Here is a 20721-nt window from a genome sequence, read left to right on the forward strand (position 1 = left end):
GATTCAATCTGTTCTTAAGAATTTCCCACAGTAAAGATTCAGCACCTTCCCCACGCAATATTCCAGGGCATAGGTTTTTATACAGTTAAAAAGTTTTCTGTAATACCCATCATACACTTTAAGGCCCATGTAAAATAAAAATTTATCCAGGCTGCCTACTTCACTAACTCTTTTTAATAGTTTCCTATTTCCTGTTCAGGTTGCTAATATGGAGGGACTAATTTGTCCAAGCAAAAAACCTGAGATGGGAATAAGCACACACAAGTGTTTATTTTCAGGTGAGTTTCTACACTATAAGCCAAGTCTACCTAGGGATGTGGAATCAAAACTATAACTCTCTCAGTGAAAAAATGGGACAAAACCAAAATGAAACACGAGCAGCCTGGAGATAGTAAGCAAAAGTGCCCATTTATAATTTCATCTTTACCTTCTCGTCTGTTGGGGTGCTGTACATCTAAAACACATTCGCATTTGTCACTATCCCAGATCCACCCATTATGGCAAAATTTGTTGGTAAAAGGGCATCTAGAAGGAAAAAAAAAAAAAAAAGATTGGAATTAAAAACAAAATGAGGAGCATCAGTGTAGTCATTTGGCAAAATGAGCCTGCTGGTATGCTGGGTCTGCCACATGTACTGCATGAAGGTATGACATCTGTGTGCATTACTGCTGCAAACAGAAAACCTTGGGACTGGATGGTTTTGCTGATAGGACTGAGCTGTCTGGCTCCCAGCAACTAGTAGGAGCTGGGACAGCATGTATTTCAGATCACATCCTTAGGAAACAGCTACAGTTTCCCAGCTCCACTTCTCCATAAAACAGCTCTACTCCACCCAGAGTAGTCTCTGTCTTACAGCATTCATGCCGCATAACTGTATTCAACTTTGCCATGCTGCTAGAAAGTGCAGCTCCAGATCAAATCTGCCCATGCTTAGGGATGTACAGTGCACTGTTTTCAGAGTCGGGGAGGGGGGCAATTTGACGTTTAGGCACCTGGTTCTGGGAGAGGAACTCAAAAACTCGAAGAAGGCTGAAGTTCTGTAGTTGCGTAGGGAGGGGATTCAGAGTGGCCAGCAGGCTGGATGAGGGCTGGAGTGGCTTTGCTGAAGTGCCACCTCTCCTCCAGCCATGATGTCTAACTGAAGAGCAGTTATAGGAGCAAGCCTACATGCAGGGCTAGACAGAGACATCTAAGCTGACTTCCAATGAATCACTCAAGCTATCTGTGTTTCTAGAGTTTGTTAAAATAGTGTAGCCCGTTCTCACCAGGATTACAGGCATTTTGTACTGTATTTTGAAGTTAGATATGAGATCACTTTTTCCAGCCAGTGAGCCTGACAGATGCAAACTGGGACTGGACCAGAAAGTGCAAAACCATGGTTCACACTGATTCTGACCCAATGTGTTGTGAGATATGGCAGAGGACTTTAGCTTGACCACAGCACTCTGTGTGCCCTGGCTAAATAACACATGAGAAAAGTTGTTCATGTCAGGTTGAAAAAGTCCATGCACACCTACCCAAATAGCACCAGTGGGGCATAGTGCTAATATGTGCACTTTGCGTGCATGCTCAATGTCTTAGTGTCTCCAGATCCTGCAAAACTAGCCTGCTGTTTGTTGGATTTTGATGTCCATTCACTTATAATTCACCAGGTTTAGTTGAAGCTTTCTAACCCTGAGTGATAATCAAGGTATTTGGAAAAACTGTTGGCATAGCAGAAAGTTAAGGGACCATGATAATGACCAAATGAGAACAAAATACTTTTCCTACTTCACACTGCACAACAAAAAGCAGTTTGTGAAAGAGAGAACTTACTTACCCGTCTTCTTCTGGGTACTGGACAGATCTTCGTATGATGGCATACTGGTGGCGCTGGGTATTTGATAGACACTTACAGCCTGTGTGATTGGCAATTTTGATTGGTACAGGCTCAGGAACACTTGTCAAGGGAACTGAGATCTCAAAGAGCTAGGTGGGTGAAATAACATTTATTTTTCAGTTTCCATTGTAAAGTTAATATTTGGAGTTTTAAATCAAAACCTCTTATATTTTCCTACTATTTGCCCCACCCTTGCTCTTTTCTACAGATAGTTAGCATAGGTATAAATGAGCAGGTGAGTACTAAGGGTTTTGAAGAGATGAATAAGCAATGTCCACCAAGGTAGGAACTGGACAAAATGATGGTCCTAGTGCTGTTTTACCAGCTATTAAGCACCAAAGACCATTCAAAATTATTTGCAAACACACTCAAAAACCCCTTCTGAATGCTAGGGCCAAATGGAAAAGATAGACATGTTGGGAACTTTGTTCTCAGTTATATCATCTGTTGAATCTCAACCACTTATGGAGACAGCTATTTAACTGTGTTAGGGTATAATCACAGAATGCATCTTGAGGGGCTTCACAACCCCCACAGCCTCCTCAGAGAGGGAGGAAACAGGAATAGGGAGAGGAGAGCTCATTCTGCTTCAGCTGGGTTCCTGCAGGCAATTATCCTGGAAACATCTCTCTGTTGACTATAGCAGGAGCCTAAGGAACCAAGAAGCCTACCTTCAGTGCATCCAAATTGTTTACAGTGATCTCTGAGTAGCCTTGTGAGAGCCCTGGATCACTGGGCAGCTATGTGTGGGAGCTGTTGAAGGGACTCATACCCTCTCCACCCCCGCCAAGCCATCTTCCTTCCCATGGAAACCAAAGCATAGGGTACGTCTTTGCATGCCAGCATGTCTTGGCTTAATGCTGCATCCACATTCAAGGGCTGGGAAATATTCCTAAACTTGACTGTTTAGACATTTACATTTAGGTGTCGAAGCATCTAACTTCAGGTGACATTGAATATCCTTCAGTGGATATTTTATTCCAGGTAAAAAATGTTCTCACTAATACAGGAGTAATCCCATTCATTTTAGAGGAGTAAATCTGGACTGACAGTGGTGTATCCAGGAGTGGAACTTAGCTGGGGGCTTTAGAGGGAATGGTTATTTTGAAGGACGCTAAAGGAATGTGACAGAATGCAGAACTTCAGTTTTTCAACAAACTTCTGAACTGCTGCTCCAAAAACACATAAATAAATAAATACTTTTTAGCCTGACCTAGCTCCCTGAGCTTATCGGATGTCTTTTGTGTGTGGCCAACAGCTCATAACAGCTTTCTTCTTCTGGTGTGGAATGAAAGCAATTAATGAACATTGACGCAAGAAGGATGGGCCCTGGTTTATTTTATTCTAACTGTATTCCAGTACAACCAGACACAGTGGAATAACACTCTGACAAACTTGAAACAAATACAGAAGTGAATCGGGCCTGCTCCCCATGAGGATTTTCATTTTCTTTTTTAAAAAAATGCCCTCAGTCTTTGGTCTGATCTAAAGAAAAGCCTTTTAGTAACTCGAATTTAATACATTACTTCAGGTCAAAAGGTTTTATCAACTATAAGCAGGGATGCACAAGATGTAGGTTAATCTAGGAGGACAAGCCTTCTGTGCTCCTTTTGTAGGTATGAACACAAATGGTTTCATCTGTAGAGCTGATGGAAAGTACTAAACTTGGAGCTCTGCTCCCAGTCACCCACTGGAGGAAGGTGTATCTGTACAGAGACACTAAAGGGAGTCTCCTGAAAGAAGCTCTCTGGCTACTCTCTGCTCAGATTTTGTCACTGGTCATTAAGAGTCAGGTATTTGTCACCTGTTGCACCTAAGCAGTAATTGACTACTGGCTTAAGCCTTTCTTTTTCAAAAGTGACTTGTAATTCGGCACATTCAGATCCTAAGGCATTCAAATTGAGAACATCTGTCCTCTCCTGTTGAAAATGTCCCCTTTTTAGGCTCGCAAAATTGCACACACAAAATTATTAGCCAGCCTTTTTGGCACTGACAACGATTTTGAAAATGTAGCTCTCAGACTCCTGGCCTCACACAGCAAAATTTCACGGAGTCTCTCTTAATCCTTTGGTGCAGAGTATTCCCATGAGCCTATACCCTCAAGAAGTCCCATGTCCAAGTAACAACATATTAAAGAAGAATTAAACTCCTTAACATCACGTGAGCCTGCAGTCACTTTCTCAGGACCTGATTTTCCATCTTTATACATATATATCCATTTTTAATAATGCAACATGAATGTAAAATGTTATTGCACAGGCCTGCATTCACTCCACATGGATAAAAAAATAATTCTTGTTTGCTATGATAATGCAGACAGATCTTTCATAACAGGATCTCACAAACCAAACATCCTCCTTCCCCTCCCTTCTTGGAAAGCTGGGTAAAAAGAAAGCAGATTAATAGCCTCATTTACCGTTTTCGACACATAAGTTGTACTTGTATTCATGCAGCTCAGACTCTCCTCATTGCAGCAGCCTCCACATCTGAACACGTTCACACAGGGAGGCTTGAAGAATTTGTTGGTTGTTGTACCCAACTCTTTGGCGACTTCCACGCAGGTTTCCCTTGGCACGCATTGAGTCTTTTGCCATTCCTCATCTATGACTGGAGAAAACACGATTTTTACGAGCAACCATGGCAAAGTTAAACCTCTGATTAGTGAGGCAGAAGCATTATATAAATACAAATGAAGTGCTGGCAGGCCATTTGAACTCACTTGGATCAATTTGCACTTACTTGGATCGATCTAAAGGACCAGAGAGAGTCTGAGTGCAAATTATCCCAGTAACTTACATCAGCTGCACCAGCAGAGAGGTCATTGCATTTATTTGCCTTTAGATTTCAACACGGATGACCAAAACCTCCATTAATTCCACTGGGTTAAGTAGAGCTGCATCGATTTCCCCTAGTGGAGAGTCAGCTCCACAGCCTCTGTCCGACAAAGCTGGCCCACGCCCTGTTCTCTTCTCCAGGGTAGACCTTCTTATTGTCATTTTATCCTCTCTTCGCATGTACCCCGCTGTGGACTCAGTAGAGCCTGGGCCTGACTGCAAAAGCACTTTAATGATTAACAGATTCTGGTCAGAGGGTATTAATACTCCCACTGGATGTCAGCCAGTGAGCACCATTTCCAAAATGTCTAATGAAATCCAAGACAAACACTCTCACACCTCAGTACCCTCAGGGGGTTCAAGTTTGAATAACAGGAATATGAACTCAAGCATGATTTATCTATTCAAAACACTGTGACATCTTTCAAATACTGAATGGTTGTCTATTAGTAATTTATTTTAGACTCATCTGACAAATTCTGACTGTGAGAAGGAATAGAGCATTAATGAAAATGCATAATAATGAAAATAAAATTTCTGGAATACTTTTAATCTACATGCTATACTTTGTCTTCAGGTGAGCATTTATTTCTCTTTTTCCTACACAGCTTTCCTTTTATTATTTTTAACTTTTTCTTCAGCTGACCATGTATAGTTAAATCATTTTGTTTATTCCTGCATAGTCCTTCCCCAGGGTTAATTCACTACACTTTCCAGGCATGCAAAAAGTACTTGGCATCTGAATACTGATTTTAAAGGATAAACAAAGAGAAGAATCACCAAAATCAATAGAATTTTCTAGGGTAATGTTAGTCTAACAAAACAGCAATCTAATCCTAGGCCTTAAAATAGAAAATAAAGTGTTTGCCAAACTCATTAAGGTATGTGCGTGTAATCACTTCAGATGTCACTTCAATGAGTGTGAGTGGCGCTGACCTTTCCAACTGCAGACATCCTCACTTTATTAACCATTTCTTTAGCAGAAGGGCTGTCAGAGGAAGCTGCTGTCTAAGAAATGGGTGTCACATGTTGTTCAGAAGCACCCTGATCTTTTCTGTGAGCAAGCACAGGGCAGCTGCTGAGAAATTTGGCTCCAATACAGACTCCAGCTTGAAAGCGCTGCAGTCCTGGGTGAGCTGAGCTCCTTGGTGGAGCTGGGGTTAGATGAGGAATTTCAGTGAATTCATGGTTAAAGCTCTAGAGAGGAGGAACAAAGTCCTGAATTCGCCCTGCTGGAGTTTGGGTGCTGTGGAAGATGGTCTAGCAGTGAAATAAGGAGGAGTCTTGACTCAGCCTTCTCATCAAAACACTTTATTAAAAGAAAATCGTTGCCCTTCGCAAAAAAAGGTCAATGCTTAATGACTGGAATGGGTGTGGGAAAGAAATACATGTTTGTAGGCTGGGTTTTTCAAAAAGAGTTTTAGTACCTTGAACATATTAAGCTATTAGAACAAAAGTTGTTTCTGTCCTGGGATAATTCCTGTTTGGATGAAAGAATGGAGAAGATGACCCAATAGACTTTTTTAAACTTAAATTTCAGTGGCTTAACTTTGAATGAGAAAGCTGACTTATTGCTATCTAGTGTTAGACTTTTAAAGGGAAAGTAGGAAGCAACCTAACAGCAGTTCCAAGTGGACAATTACATGTATATGGCTACAGTAATCTAACTATTACCTGACCAATTACATTATTCTGCCACTGAAAAAAGCCCATTGCAATATACACTGCCTCAGTAACACTTGATAATGTCCTCAGTTGTCTTGCTGTTTTGGCAAGAGGAGTATTTTCATTTTCCATAAATGCTGGTGATCGCTAAATGAGCAATACTGAATACAGAATTACAGCATTTGACACTGGGTACTACTTTCAATAACTCTATGGGTTGTTAATGTTTCTATGTAGACTTGTAAAGGTATGTAAACAAAATGTTTGTCATTAATTAAAGCCCTCTTAATTGTTTTTTCAGTGTGTGTTGGATTTAGCTTTTTTCTCTACAAAATTTCTATGAGAAGTTTGAAATCATGCCTGTCATATGAAAACACTTTTCAGACTGGCACACATGTCTGCATTTCTGTGCTGTGGTTCAGAGAAGCAAATTAAGGCCTTTGCTCAGTCATAATTTGGCTGAGTAATGATGTGCAAATGTGGCAGGAACAGGATCAGCAATATCTGATTTCCCCAAAGGAAAGTGATATGATCACTTCAGGGTACAGACTGAACAAAAAGAATAGCTCAGTCTGTCCTTTGTTAGGCTACAGTGTAGTTTTGCTGTAGGATATCCATTTCCTAGACCAAAGTATAGTAACTGATGCTTTATTTTACATCAATGAACATATAAAGCCTCTTGAGTCTCTCACCTACAAGGAACAATATTCATTTTTGCTGCAGGTGAGGGAATAGATTGTGATTCCCCGCATTCAGGTATTTCTTTCAAGATCTACTTCTTCTCTCTGAAGAGACTTCCTCCAATAGATTGATATTAGGGCAATACCTCGTTCCACTGCAATTCCCACGCAGACACTGCTGCTGATGCAGTGCCTTATATCAGAGCACACCTAATAAAAAAAAAAAGAATTTCTATGCCTGCAGTAAAGCTTGTTTGTTTCTGTCTGCAAGCACATTCTGAGATTTTGCACAATGCTGCTGGACAGCCCCTTGGCCAGTCATTCCAACCTGTTCTTTGCACGTTGACTTCCTTCCTTTCTGTGGCCTGATAAATCCATATGTAATACATCTTCCATTTGGAGAGCATACAGACAACAATAAGCCTGATTTGACCACAAAACAGGGAGGCGTATTAAGGCTGTTGGCTGACATTTTTTCATACAAAGTCATTTTCTGTGAATGCCCTGTTGTTTCCCATACAGATGTATTCTAGGAAACCCCTGATACTTAACCCTTTACTGCATAAGAAGCAGTGGTCCTGAAGCCAAGATCAGGCTCAGCCACAAACCTGCACCTACCTTTCAGTGTATCAATATCATAGAAAGCAGCAGCAAATCTGGTGGAGCGATGTGATGCAGAGCGGGAGTCTAAATTGGCCAGACTCTTGAGTTTTAGCCTGCATTTCCACAGCTTCCAGTCCTCAGAGTGAGTGATGCGAAGCAGCTCCTCCAGGCTGGATGCTCTCCTGATCTGCTGTTCTGACCGCTCCAATGCTGACAGAGATGTCCTCTGGAAGGAAAGGGGGAAGTCAGAAAGCTCATACCTTTACAACCTCTCCCCAGTGCAGCACATGGAGTGCTTGTACAAAAAGGTAGCACATTACCGAGGACAGCCGAGAGTACCTGGGACAACAGGAATGCACAGAGATGTCCTGGGCTTTAACAGTTCCCAGCATCAGATTGAACTGCGGAATTTATGCCCATACAAATTGTGAAGGGGACATACCATTTCATCACGTTTTCCATCACAGCCCTCAGAGCTATTTGACAAATGCAGACTTTACTGTATCCCTGGTCCCCAGGGAACCTGGCAGACATGTATCGCATTGCTGCTGTGCCTGAGCTGGCCAGCCATGCCAGCATGAACCCTGGGTCACCCCTATAGACAACCTGAATGAGCTCAGCTGGTGAGCACAACCCACATGCCTTTGCAGCAAGCCACTTTGGGTGCCAAAACTCTGGTGCCAGCCATGAGACAGCACTGCAGGGGCAGGTAGGAAGCTACCCTAAATAGAGGGGCCCGTCCACACAACAGGCAAAGACAACATTCAATGTGCTGCAAAGTGCAGGATGCATCTGCTGTTTCCCATCCCAACTACCATTTGGGTCATGCCCAAGTCAGCCAAAGTGGCTTCGAGTCCAGTTTCAGTGCTGTATCTGTGCAGCAGCATTGGCATGGTCATGGCATTTCCCACCTGCATCATGTACATGACCATTCTCCACTTCCACGGGAGAATGCTCCCTAAAAATGCCAACCCCTTCAGTTTAAAGTCATTATTCACTTAAAAAATACCTGTTTAAAAGAAACTTTTGCACAGCACCCCATAACAATACTGGTTTCTTTGGCTGCTGCTTTCTGAACATCTGTGTTTGTGCCTTTATCAAGGCATTGAGAATTTATTTCCACTGACTCACCAGATCTGCTGAAAAGTATTGCCTCCAACTCAATTAAAAGGTTATCTCTGTAAATGGCTGCATTGCACTGGGCTAGTGCCCTCAGCTGTACTCTGGTCATGCAGCTGACTGTACTTTTTGACTTGCAAATAAAGGGCTGCAGTGCTAGCTCTCACAAATAAAATGCCAGCTCTTAAAAGCAAGTATAGGATGCTGGTGATGAGGTGTGTAGCAGCCTGCAGTCTGAACTGGTAACAAGCAAGTGCTCTGTGTGGGACTGGGGAAGGAAGGGGGGAAATAGTCACCTATAAGAGGAACATTTTTTAGATGAGATCTGAAACCCAGGCACTGACCACATCTGTTATTTATTATTAAAACATCTGTGGCATTTATTTTGCAATGATACAGATGTTAGCCTGTACATACGGGCCAAGTTCATTTTTGGGTAATTACCTTCCACTGACTTAAAATTCCCTATGTATTTAACTCAGAATCAGTTATTTGCTCTTCTTTTATGCTTATACAGAACATTATACTGTGCTCTAGCAAGCTGCCATGTTTCATTAAAGAGATGACTGTTTTTCATAGGTGAATGATTTCTCATGCATTTCATATGTGGTAAAAACTGGAAAGCCCATCTCAATACTTATGGACAAATAGGTCAGAAGGAATGTGAATACTTTTCACCAGTAACTGAACTTCAAGATAGTTCTACGAACAAGCTACACAGAATTTTGCTGATCTAGGAAAGCTGAAATTCAGCTTGAGGTCAATGTGTCAAGACTCATTTGTTCTAAGAACTGTTCGTTATATCCACTGCCATTCACAAACTGTCTCCTTGACCCTGCAAAACATGTGAGTGTATGACCAGCACTGGCATGGGAATGGGACCAAAGATATTAAATTTGAACTCTATTAACTGTTAACATGACATTTTTTCTCTCACTTTTTTAGTGAAAAGATGTTATAGCTGAATTGGCATCCAAGACTTCTAAACTAGAATGAATTTACAGCAAACCTGTAATATGAGATTATGGTGTTCAGTAAATTAGAAGACATATCCCTGCTGTTCTTGTGAGAGACAGCAGTTTGGGACTAGCTTTTCCATTTACTTAAGTATAAATAATTTTTGTTAATGTTTATTACATGAACAAAATAATTTGAAGCCTATGATTAAAGAGTACAGAAAAAGTATTCATGCCTCCTCACGGTAAGCAAAGATCTCTGGGCTTATCTAAAGCAAGAATTTGTACTGCTTTAAGGATTTTTATATTTTTAAAGCTATACAAATGTCTTAATGTGGACTGAATACACTGAAATTAACTGACTTTATGCCTTCAGAATTACTATTGTATAAAAAGGGGAACAATTATATTGGTAGAAGTATTTTTATACTGAAAAAAATGCATCTTCAATAGGATTTGCATTCTGGTAACTAAAAAAAAGTATATCGCATATTGGTGCCTCACAGTGGTATTGACAAAGTGTGCCTATATGTGCAGCTGTTCCTTCTCCTCTTTTTACTGTTTTTCATATATTGGAAACTGGAGAAGTACAGTCAAAGGAAATTGGGGGAGCGGTGCTCATTACAGAATTCCCTCTGCAGTCATCAGAAATGTGTCCTAATTACCGAAACCATAATTATCCAAAACTCAACACAGAGCCCTTGGAATGGAGTTATTGCATCTCTGTCAAATCCAGCCCTGCTCAGCATTGCCTGGGCTATTCAACCTTGAAGTGAACCTGGTGCCTCTACCCTCCTCATGTTTCCTAATGCCTATCAAAGTGCTGCGGTTTGATGGGATTGCCAGTTGCCTACTAGCACAATGCCAGAATAATTGTCTTCCTTATTCTCATAATTTACCTCATCATGGAGGGAACAGATTTTACAGCTGATTTTATAACTCCTTCCCAGGAAGCCCTATCCAGTAGAGAGTTTCCTGATGCCCTTTACCATAACAACAACAGCACTGAGATAAAGTGTGGGCTCCCCATCTTCGCACTGCTGTCACTGGGCAAGATGGTGAGCAGAAGGCACTGCTACATTTTAAAGGAGGGCTGAATCCCAGATCATTGTAGTTTTTTACAGTGTGGACATCTATTTTGTCTGTGAGCTAGTCACTCTTGGCTGCCTCTATAGCTAAGAGAGAAAAATATAGACACTTTTAGAGCATGATTCATTTGAAATCACATTCAAAATCTTTATGCTGGCAAGCCCAGGCTCACCAGATCACAAGAGGTATCTGCACCATGGATCTTTGGTCAACCAAATACCACTGTGGCTACCTGGGGTATAAAACATCTGAAGAGAAGCACCTTATTTTGTCCCAATCTACCTAAGTGCCAAAACAGGAACAATGAATGCTTCCTTAGGTGTTTGGTTTGACTCCTTTGAGACTATTACGACACTCTCACCTAAAATGTTCTTTTAAACACTTGCTAGAGCATGGACAGACTGTTCAGCATCTAGAAGGACATCCCTCATCATCATACACTTTGACCACAGAGGTAGCTATCCACAACTTTAAAACATTACAAAGTAAAAGCTTAAAAAATAAAAAGAAAACGTGGAAGGTGCATCAGCCCTACCAGCAGGGGACAGCCCTACAGCCTTGAGCACCACAGATGGAGCTGCTTCAGTTGGGCACTCTCTTGCTGCGACACAGCAGCACTGAGTAGCGTGCAGTCACAAAACCTTTCTGAAGCATGCGTTTCTGGTCAGCCTGTTCTGAAAACGACAGCATCAAATGAAAATACAGAACCTCTTATGATATCAAATGGTGTTGTAGATGATGTGCTGTAAGGCTGCTAGCACCATGCAAATATGGAGACTTCTTTCATGTACTGCAGTTTAAATTCAAGCCCTGTTTAGACATAGACAAACATACTCTGACTGAAAAGCCCCACTTAGTTCTGAGTGCAGCATTGCACAGGAAGGTGAATACGTTTCAAAATGTGAAACTGGAGGAAGGTGTTACATTCAACAGCATCCCATACCTAGCCGTCATGTGACTCTCAAGTACTTTATCCCCTTTATCCCATCTCACAGGGATATCAAGTGGACAACAGTTAAAATCAGCATTTGAACAGTTCTTCCTTCCAGGTTCCACTCCCATTCTCCACTCTGCTCTCATCATCTTGTACTGCTTGGATCACACTGTACTTTTATGTTGTTTATTTTTACTCCTCTCCTCATATTCTACCTTAAGAGATGAGCCAAGTGGGATTCTAATGAGACCAGGTGAGACCTAATGAGTTGTTCAGCCTCCCAGTGCAGAGCAACATCCTTTTTTCTCCCTGCCACACCCTCACTCTACTTCCTTTAGTTTGGCCCAGATTTTACTAGTCAGCTGGGGTGAGCCGTCACTACTGTGAGCCGTCACTACTGTGGAGGTTATTGGTTGTGATGGCTGCAGCCTAGATGTGGAGCAGGACTTCACTGCACTGGGTGTGGTTCACATTGTAGCAAAACGATTATTTCTGGCCCCAAAAAGCTTAAAATATACATTAAAGCTTAAGAGAGAAAGTAGAAAAGGAGTCATTGGTAAAGGGCCAGGGCAATGTCCTTTACATGCTCCCAAAACAAACGAATTACCTTTGGACCCATATCACTGGAAAGCTCCATAAGTCCTAAACTTTCAGTACACCATAAACGTGTACCCTGTAGTCAACCAAATACATAATGCTATTGCCTACAAGAAAAATTTGCATTCAGTGACAAATATCAAAGTTTAAGTAGTTCATTCTTATCTCTTCAGCTTACTGCTGCTCTTAATATCATTTTTCTCAGTATCAGAATGGTTCCCATACCCAGAGATAAAAATCAGATTCAGATTTAAATGAAGTTGTATGTTTTTCATAACCTTGACCTCTCATATCTTCCAAAACAAAACTCTTCCTCAACTGAAGGAGGAATATCTGTTTTCCTGTATTTGGACTATGAGCAACATCACTGACATCAGGAAATGATAATGTGGGTTAACATTGTGATTTTTGGATAATTACAACTTTTGTCCTTCCAAAAGAAACCATAATGGGCTATCTATCTGTTTCCTAGCAATCTCAGATGCCAGAAAAACCCTAAAAGTAGTTAGCATTGGAAAGAAACAAAAGAAAAAGCAGTGGTACATTCAGTGGCCTTTCCCACCTTGGAAGCTGGCTTAAATCAGACACTGAGTTCATTACCCCGTTGGTTCATGCTGGTCAGATATTTGGCTTATGCATCATGTCATACAGATGCACAGTCCCAGTCATAGTCTGTATGGCTCAAACTGGGTCCCTTCTTGAGAATTAGTATTGACAGTCTCCTATCAGGTGCTGCAGCTCAGCACTTTGCATCTTTTCTCCATGCTTGACAAGCTGTGATGTTTCTTGCCTGCGGGAAAGTACCCTACCCTTTCCAAACTGATGCCTGAGTGAGTCAGCAGAACCCAAGTTTGCAGAACCCCCTTTTTTTGCACGTTCCGCTCTTTCCAGCCTGTCAGAGATGGTCTTTGCATTAGTGCTGTGTCTGGCCCATTCAGGATCTTCTGAAGGTGTTTTGAACAACAGAGGAAAGATGTGTGGAATGCAATAGTAAAAGAAAGGCCCACTGAAGTCTTAAACTTTTTGATGACCTGTAGCACAGACACATGCCTAGGACTCAAAATTAATTCTTTTCAAGTCAATCAGTAAGTATCAGTATTTTTTATTTAACAAAACAGATGCACGGTGAATAATATTTTGTGTGCATGAGAAGGCAAAAATAAAAGTTGATCGAAATCCATATTTTGCTCAATCTGAGGAAGCTCCTGCTTGCATTTAGCTCTGTACTCAAGCACACCCACAGCCCCAAGAAAGACATCCTGAAAGCTTACACAGATTACTGCTTTCCTTAAGCCCCAGCTTTGCAGTCCTTACCCACAGTGGGACATAAACCTATGCTTAAAGATAAACGCATGTGTTAGAGCTCTTCTGAAAAGGAATGTGTTTCTGAGTTAGGGTCAGAGATACTATTGTGGCAAGAGCTGCATAAATACCAGTGAAATCTTCAACATTATCACTATGTCTGGGGCCAGGACAAATGATTAAGGAACCTCTCAATAACCTTGCACTGTTTTATGATCCATCTTCTCAGCGGTTAAGCAATAAAAAGAAGGTAACAGCTTTATCTTGCCAGGGAAAGCAGATTGTAGCTGCATAACACAGAGTGATGATTCTTTCAATGCCATCGTATCATGACCACGGCCAAACAGGATTAAGCTAAGTTTGAACTGAATCTTTCAAAATTAACCAATCCGGGGGTAGGCTTCTTTGCAAAGTGAGGGCACTTGGACAACGACAAAGAATACTGGCAGCATGTGAGGACATTTTGAACCTTTATGTGAGTGTCATGTGCTTAATGCATCAGTAGCAGCTGCATTTAGTTCAAGGGAAGTCATGTAGAAGACAAAGACTTGACACAACTGGAAGTTGAACTCACCCCCGTTCCAGTGCTGCCTGAAGGCTGTTCTCAGAACTAGACTCAAACCAGTTTAAATACTCAGTAGATTATTCATGGCCACATGAAAATACCAAGGAACTTTGCTGCTATGCATGTTACACCTGAAAATAACCTCCTTTTCTTCCGTGATGCATTCCCCAAAGTGTTTTTACGACAGTGAGTGAACTTTTCATAGCTAAGGGCTCATCTTGCAGAGACAGAGTGCCTACAGTCCCCTGCCAACCCACAGTCATTAAAAATTAAAAATAAAACTGATCCTATGGGTCATTCACTTGACTGAATATGAAAAAGTTATCTGAGACTCCTATTATAGTTAGTGGAGAAAAATAAGTCCACTGGGTGCACGTTCATCTCATTCTGAGGTCTGTTGGATAGGCTGTGCTTCCAAGCTGGCTCTTTTCTCTCTATGGACACTGCAGGGGGAGTCAGCAGGTCACTCGCTCAACTCTCGTTGGGTGACCTGAACCCCACTCAGCTGAGAGCAGTCAAATGAGATGAAATCCCCTCTCCTTATGCAAAGCACGGGCAATTTATGAGGGACAGCGGTTAATTTCTCTCAGGCACACCAATATAAACAACCAGGAAGTGCAGCTGCAGCAAGGCCTGAAGGACCTGGGCCTGGCTGAAGGCCAGCACTGGCGGCTGCCTGGGCAGGGGAAAATGCCGCGTTCCCTCCCTCGAAGCTATGGGGCAGCAGCCCAGCCGTGCTGCGGCTCACAGCACACGACTGCAAGCTGATGTGGCCAGGGAACTGCAAGGGAATTCCTGTGGAAAAGTCTTGTTCTCTCTTGGCAGAAAAACAGGGCAGCCCCTGCCGTTCTGAGGCCAACACAAAGGTCGATACGGTGTCTGAAGGTCTCTTGTTAGACCATTTTCCCAGTGAGGATGACAAGCTTCTGTGGAGTCTCTGCAGTAAGAGGAACTCCTTTTGAGGATTTCCATCGTTATTAGTAGTATTTTTAGAATTATTGTGGCTCCTAGGAGTATGGGGTCAGGTACAAACACAAAACAAAGACATGATCCCTAACCTGGTGTCTACAGCCATAGTAAAAGATGAGAGAAAACAGATTAAGGAATTCATCCAAAGTGAGTAGCAAAAACACACAGAAAATATTGCTCTGAGCGATGGGCCTGAGATAGCTGGGGCCCAACCATTGACAAATTTTATCATAACAGATATCGTCTATAATACAGCATCTTGTATCCTTGGGGTGTTGTGTAAGGGATAATAAAATTGTGAGAGAATCTTCCGCAGCTTGAAAACGTCAGACTTGCAGGAGTGACTCTCAGCCTGATCAACAAACAACTGCATCACCCTATAAACATCAAGCATGAGGCATCTAACTCTCCCACATCTGACACATACTAGTTTGCACTAATTTTATCATCACCACTGTATTTCATGTCTGAGGAGAGAAGAACATCTGCTTTTCAACAACTCCACTAAAATCCAAATTTTCATTCTCCGTAAGCCATGAACTTCTGATATACAAAGTCCCATCCCTGACTGTATCCCCTCTGGGAGCACGATTATTTATGCATTATTGGTGCACAAATAAGCTATTTTTAGTTATACTGAATGTGACTATGGAGAGAAAAAACAATGAGATATTTTAACTTCCTACTAATACTGTTCTCTGAAACAGATGAGTTTGTCATGGATTTTTCAGTGCCTACTACAGGCTTTGCCATCATTATCAGAAGCATGGATGAATTTTCAGGAGCTTGCAGTACTTAATCTCACCTTCAAATAGGGACGGTTAAACAAAAATCTATTCCAATACTTAGACAAAAGTTCAGGCTCTCCCAGTGCACTGACTTATACAGACTGGACATTCACTTTGTCATCACAGTTATTGCTTTAATGTCCTGGAGGGACATGCTGCTTATGGTGGGATCAAGTCTGGGTCCTGTGAGGCAGATTTCTGGTTGTCACTTTTTTAAAATGGTCTTTGGTGCTTTCTCCAGTGAGAACTGCATTGAAAGCGTACATCTATACTGTCCAAGCAGATTGCAGAAAATATGCAACCAGGTTGACTTTCTTCCTTAAGAGGTTGAAAATAGCCTCAACAGTCTTATCCTGAATATAAAATTATCAAGGACTGTGTTACAGTTGAGAAATCCTAGGGTTGCATCAGACGTAGTTATATGATAGTCAAAGAAGTTGGGGTTTTGGGGGTTGGAGGCAAAGGACCAGGGCAGCACTTTTTGTTTTCCAAAGCCCCTTCAGAAAACAGAGGCCTTGATTTGCCTGCTAATGTTTTCAGCTTTTCAGATGTGTCCAGTACTACAGCTTTTTCTGAGACTACGTTGAAGGGGGACTCTGTATAACACCCACCAGCAAAAATACTCATGTGTTAGACACGAATCACCTGGCTGCAATGCCTGGGCAGCTACTTCTGCTTTGCCTGTGGATGAGGAAACACTACTCTGAGTGGAAAGCCTGAAGGTCACCTCTCTGCCCTCATCAGTGCCTGCTTTGCCCAGAAGAAGCTCAGGGACTGAAGAGCAAGCATGGGAAAAATTTCTTTGCTTCCCACAGCCTAGGTGAAACCTCTCCCCTGTCTGCCTCAGGAGTTAAAGTGTGTTGGCCTTGGCTGTGCATCCTCTCAGGAATGGGTGACTGCGATCACACCACTTCATCCTGAAGTCCTGTGTGTCATGGTTGCTGAAACAAACTGCATAGAGCCTTGTTCTGTAAGAAAAGCAGTGGAGATTTGGCAGAGCACAGAAAGAAGGACTGACAGATGTTACTTGTGGGCTTTGGAGGAACGTAAAATGGTAAAATTAATAGTTTGACCGGGTGTTGCCTGACGGAGAAGGGGGCTGATGGGGAGACAATCACCTGAGACTGTCCCATTTCTCACTGAAACAGATGTGATGTTTGAGGACCTCTTATGCTAAAACCGTGTTGGTACATCATGTCACCAAAACTGTGGAAGACCCAAAACTGGAGGAGAAGCAACTCCTAGACTGATCCACCTCTTATGTTCAGTGTGGTAAGAAGTTCTCTCCAAACTCACTTCCTTTGGAGTCTGCCTCCTTGGTCTCTAGCCTTAATCCAGGTGAAGATAGGAGACTTAATTGCACATTTCCTAAACTTAGTGGTCAAGGTTGTAGTAAAATGGCTTCTAGTTAGCTGAAGATGATATGTTTTCACAAGTAAATCGTATTAGCTACCCTATGATTTCAAGAGAAGAGCTGTTTTATATTTTAAATGACTTTTTCAACTAGATCTTTTGTGGTGCAACAGAAAACAAATCAGATTTCTTGCACTTTAGTAGCATGCTTATATTATCTAAATCCTCAGAGATGAGACATTTTTGTTGCTTGGTTTGAATGAAACAAAATATTCAAAGCAAAGAACTGAAACCAGCAGAATTTTACATTGTTTTGAAGTGAAAGCATAAATCTCAGATTATTTTATTTTCTTTTTCATGCCCAAAGCAACAAGAGACTGATAACATTTTATCAAAATACCTCTCTCAACTATATATTTTAGCTATCTAGATCTTTACACCAAAATGAGGGTGTTTTTTTTTTCCAGGCAGCAAATATTTTGAGAATCAACTACAACTCTCATTAAACAAATCTTCCTTTCCTACAGCCAGGTCTTTTGGCTCTCACAGGAAACGTCCTCATAGCAGCTGAAGTGTAATTTTGAAGGTAACAACATTTGCTGTGTATCATTTTGTTGGCAGTGATGGAAAAGGTGGATGGGCAGATGGAAGAAAAGAAAGGTCGTCTATGGCATGGAGTTTCTTCCTGTTTGAGCCTACTCATCTACGTTGAGAGTTACTCTACGTCCTTCCTAAGGTGATCACACAAAGCATATTTGCTTAGTCAGTGAAAGGACACAGATGGGTTGTCATAAATGTCAAGGGTGGTAACTCATTGGCATATCCAAAATGCTACTGACAGCTTTGGGAGTCTTGCAGTATGTTTTCTGAGCCTCTTCTTGTATGCTTATTTGTATCGTCTTGCATTGCTGCTGTTCAGGCAGCTGTGATGCTCAGTTACAGAGCACAGCTAGAAACATTACATAGCAGTTACTTCATCATGAACAATGTTAGGTGCTAGTCTAACACTGTGATAGGGTACACATGTCAAAAATAGCATATTGTATTGGTTTGCAAAGAGCGTGTCCAGACCGTAGCACTTTCTTTTGATATTTGTCCATTCTTTGGAATTCACCGGTGTTTGGACGGTGAATTCAGAATAGCTTAGTAACAGAGACCTGAATGAAATCAGATCACTATGTATTCTTTTAATACTTAAAAATATTTTTTAATGTGATGAAGGTTCCTTCAGTTAGTGTTTCCATTGGTTTCTGGGTTTGCCCCAAGACACTTTAATAAAATGTTTTGGAAATGGGACTAGCCAATTGAACATACAGGTTTCAAAATGTCACTTCACAAAGCAAAGCCATTGCCAATACTGAATGAACTTATGTTACCCCAATCACATGCACACATTTTCCTGGAATTGTAATTTTTCTTAAGTAATATTTCTCTAGTCATTCAGGAAAGTATCCTAACATGGTTTCTGAGTCACATTGCTAATTAAAGTGAAAAGGTTCGCCTGTTTGTATGGCACATTCTCTACGTGCAATGTGACATATAATATGGTAACATGATGCAACTTTTTTGCAACTCAAGCCGACTCAAATAGAATTCCCTGCCCAACTGCGGGCAAATGGTGACCACGCTGCAGTTGGTGACAATGAACTCTCAAAACTAATGCGGCATGCTTCACATCTGAAAGCGTGGCTCCGGCAAAGCCATCCTGATCTCCTGATAATAAGGAGAGCAGTCACCCCTTTCCAAACCCGTGTAGTGCCCACATTGAATTGCCAAATCCGAGTGTTCAACTGCACATCCGTTGTACTCAGTATGACTTTGCTGAAGTGGCAAGGACCCTAGATGGCGTTCTTACTGCACACTTTATGTCACATTTGGGGGAAAACAGAAAAATTATGCCCATGTCCTTCAGGAAGCTGATTTTTTCTTAATGTGAGCAAACTAAAATACCGTGCTCAGTTTTTCTGCTATTCACTGATACAGAAGCCCGTATGTAGCTCTTTCACAAAGGTGTAAAAAAAAGAGCAAATTCTCCTTGGTCTTCCCATGGGAAAATGGGGTCTCTGCAGCTGTAGAGGGGGCACACAGCATTTTATCTCCATTTCTCAAATCCCAACAAGAATTATGAAGTTTTGCAAAGCATGCTGTGGAGGTAGGGAGAAGGCAGAGAAGTAGATAAGGGACTGGCACATAGTGGGAGAAATAAGGAATTTCTAAGGAATAAGGGTTTCTGTAGGAAAGGTATCATATCAAATTTACTTCCCTGCAGCAAAATATCTCAAGGCATTTTTCCCCCCCACAGCAAAGCTGAGCAAAACAGTTGTTTTGGGACCACATCGCAAAGCCAAGCCCAAGAAACACCAATGGCAAGTTTTGTAACTGGACTTACTTGCCCTGAGAGAAAGATCTAAAAGAAACACAAATCCCAGTCATTTGCTGATAACTCTAAAAACTACCATACAGGGTTTTTAATGGAAATAAGAATAAATGAGTTATGACCTACAACAACTGTACCTTGTTTATTTTTCCCAGACACCAATATGGTGTCCACAGGAGATAAGACACAAATAAACCTTACTGAGATCTAGTCTGGAGCAAGGACAGTATTGATCAGAACAAAATTTGCAGATACAACGGTGGAGGTCTCACAAGCCAGAGTTTGCACCAAGGTGTTGTCTTTTTTTTTTAAATTTTCAAGGAGACTGTTTCTCTGTTTGCCTCCTGTGGGAGCCTGCATCAATACCACCACATCAGTGGTTAGAAACAACATGAATGCCTGTGAGGGAGAAATCACAAGCAGGCTGCAGAAAACAGAGACAAGCAACACTCTCTGAGCCTGAGTTGATTGCTTGTTTTCATTGCCTTGTGACCACAAATTAACAGAAAGTTGTTCCACTGCCCTCTGAACCTGCCTTCCTGCCTCCCATTGGTTTCACAGAGTTTCAAATGTGAGCCATGACTGATGTCCAAGTTTATTTAGCACTGTCTTCATTTCAAACAGATGACTTTTAGAATGAATTTCTCAAATGCTGCATCTGATCAGTCTAAAGAGGCTGATGTACTTTTCAGAGCTCTGGTCTATACTCAGACATTACAATCCTAGCTGAGATGGACTGGACTGGAACAGCAGCTGGGAAGGATTTTTTTGCTATTTCTCACGAATGAGAACTACTCTTGATAAAGTGTCACTGTGTTAGTAGTTCCCTTTCCAAGCTGATAAGAGCCAAGGACAGATGCATGGCAACAACAGAGAATTGTTCTCTTATTCTTCACTGTACCATGTCAAGTCAGTAGCAGATAAGTCAGAACAAATTGGCTTTCCTCACAACCTCCCTGATAGCTTCCCACTACTAAAGGAAAAGCATTAACAATAATTTCTGCAGGAATG

The 20721-nt window shown here is 41.6% G+C and overlaps 1 protein-coding gene across 1 annotated transcript in view; it reads right to left on the bottom strand.

Moving 5' to 3' along the window:
* Positions 1-427: 427 nt before the first annotated feature.
* Positions 428-20721, bottom strand: part of FIGF (c-fos induced growth factor (vascular endothelial growth factor D)) — a gene marked incomplete at its 3' end in the record, with an annotated part of 25732 nt that continues 5438 nt past the window's right edge. Inside the window, exons 2-5 of the mRNA XM_010085655.1 lie at positions 7677-7887; positions 4296-4486; positions 1820-1968; positions 428-525 (exon numbers count right to left, since the gene is read on the bottom strand). Coding sequence (XP_010083957.1) covers positions 428-525; positions 1820-1968; positions 4296-4486; positions 7677-7887 — 649 coding nt within the window. The remainder of the gene's footprint in view (positions 526-1819; positions 1969-4295; positions 4487-7676; positions 7888-20721) is intronic.

This window comes from Pterocles gutturalis, unplaced genomic scaffold (genome assembly GCF_000699245.1).
Source record: "Pterocles gutturalis isolate BGI_N339 unplaced genomic scaffold, ASM69924v1 scaffold16740, whole genome shotgun sequence".
NCBI classification, from domain to species: Eukaryota; Metazoa; Chordata; class Aves; order Pterocliformes; family Pteroclidae; genus Pterocles; species Pterocles gutturalis.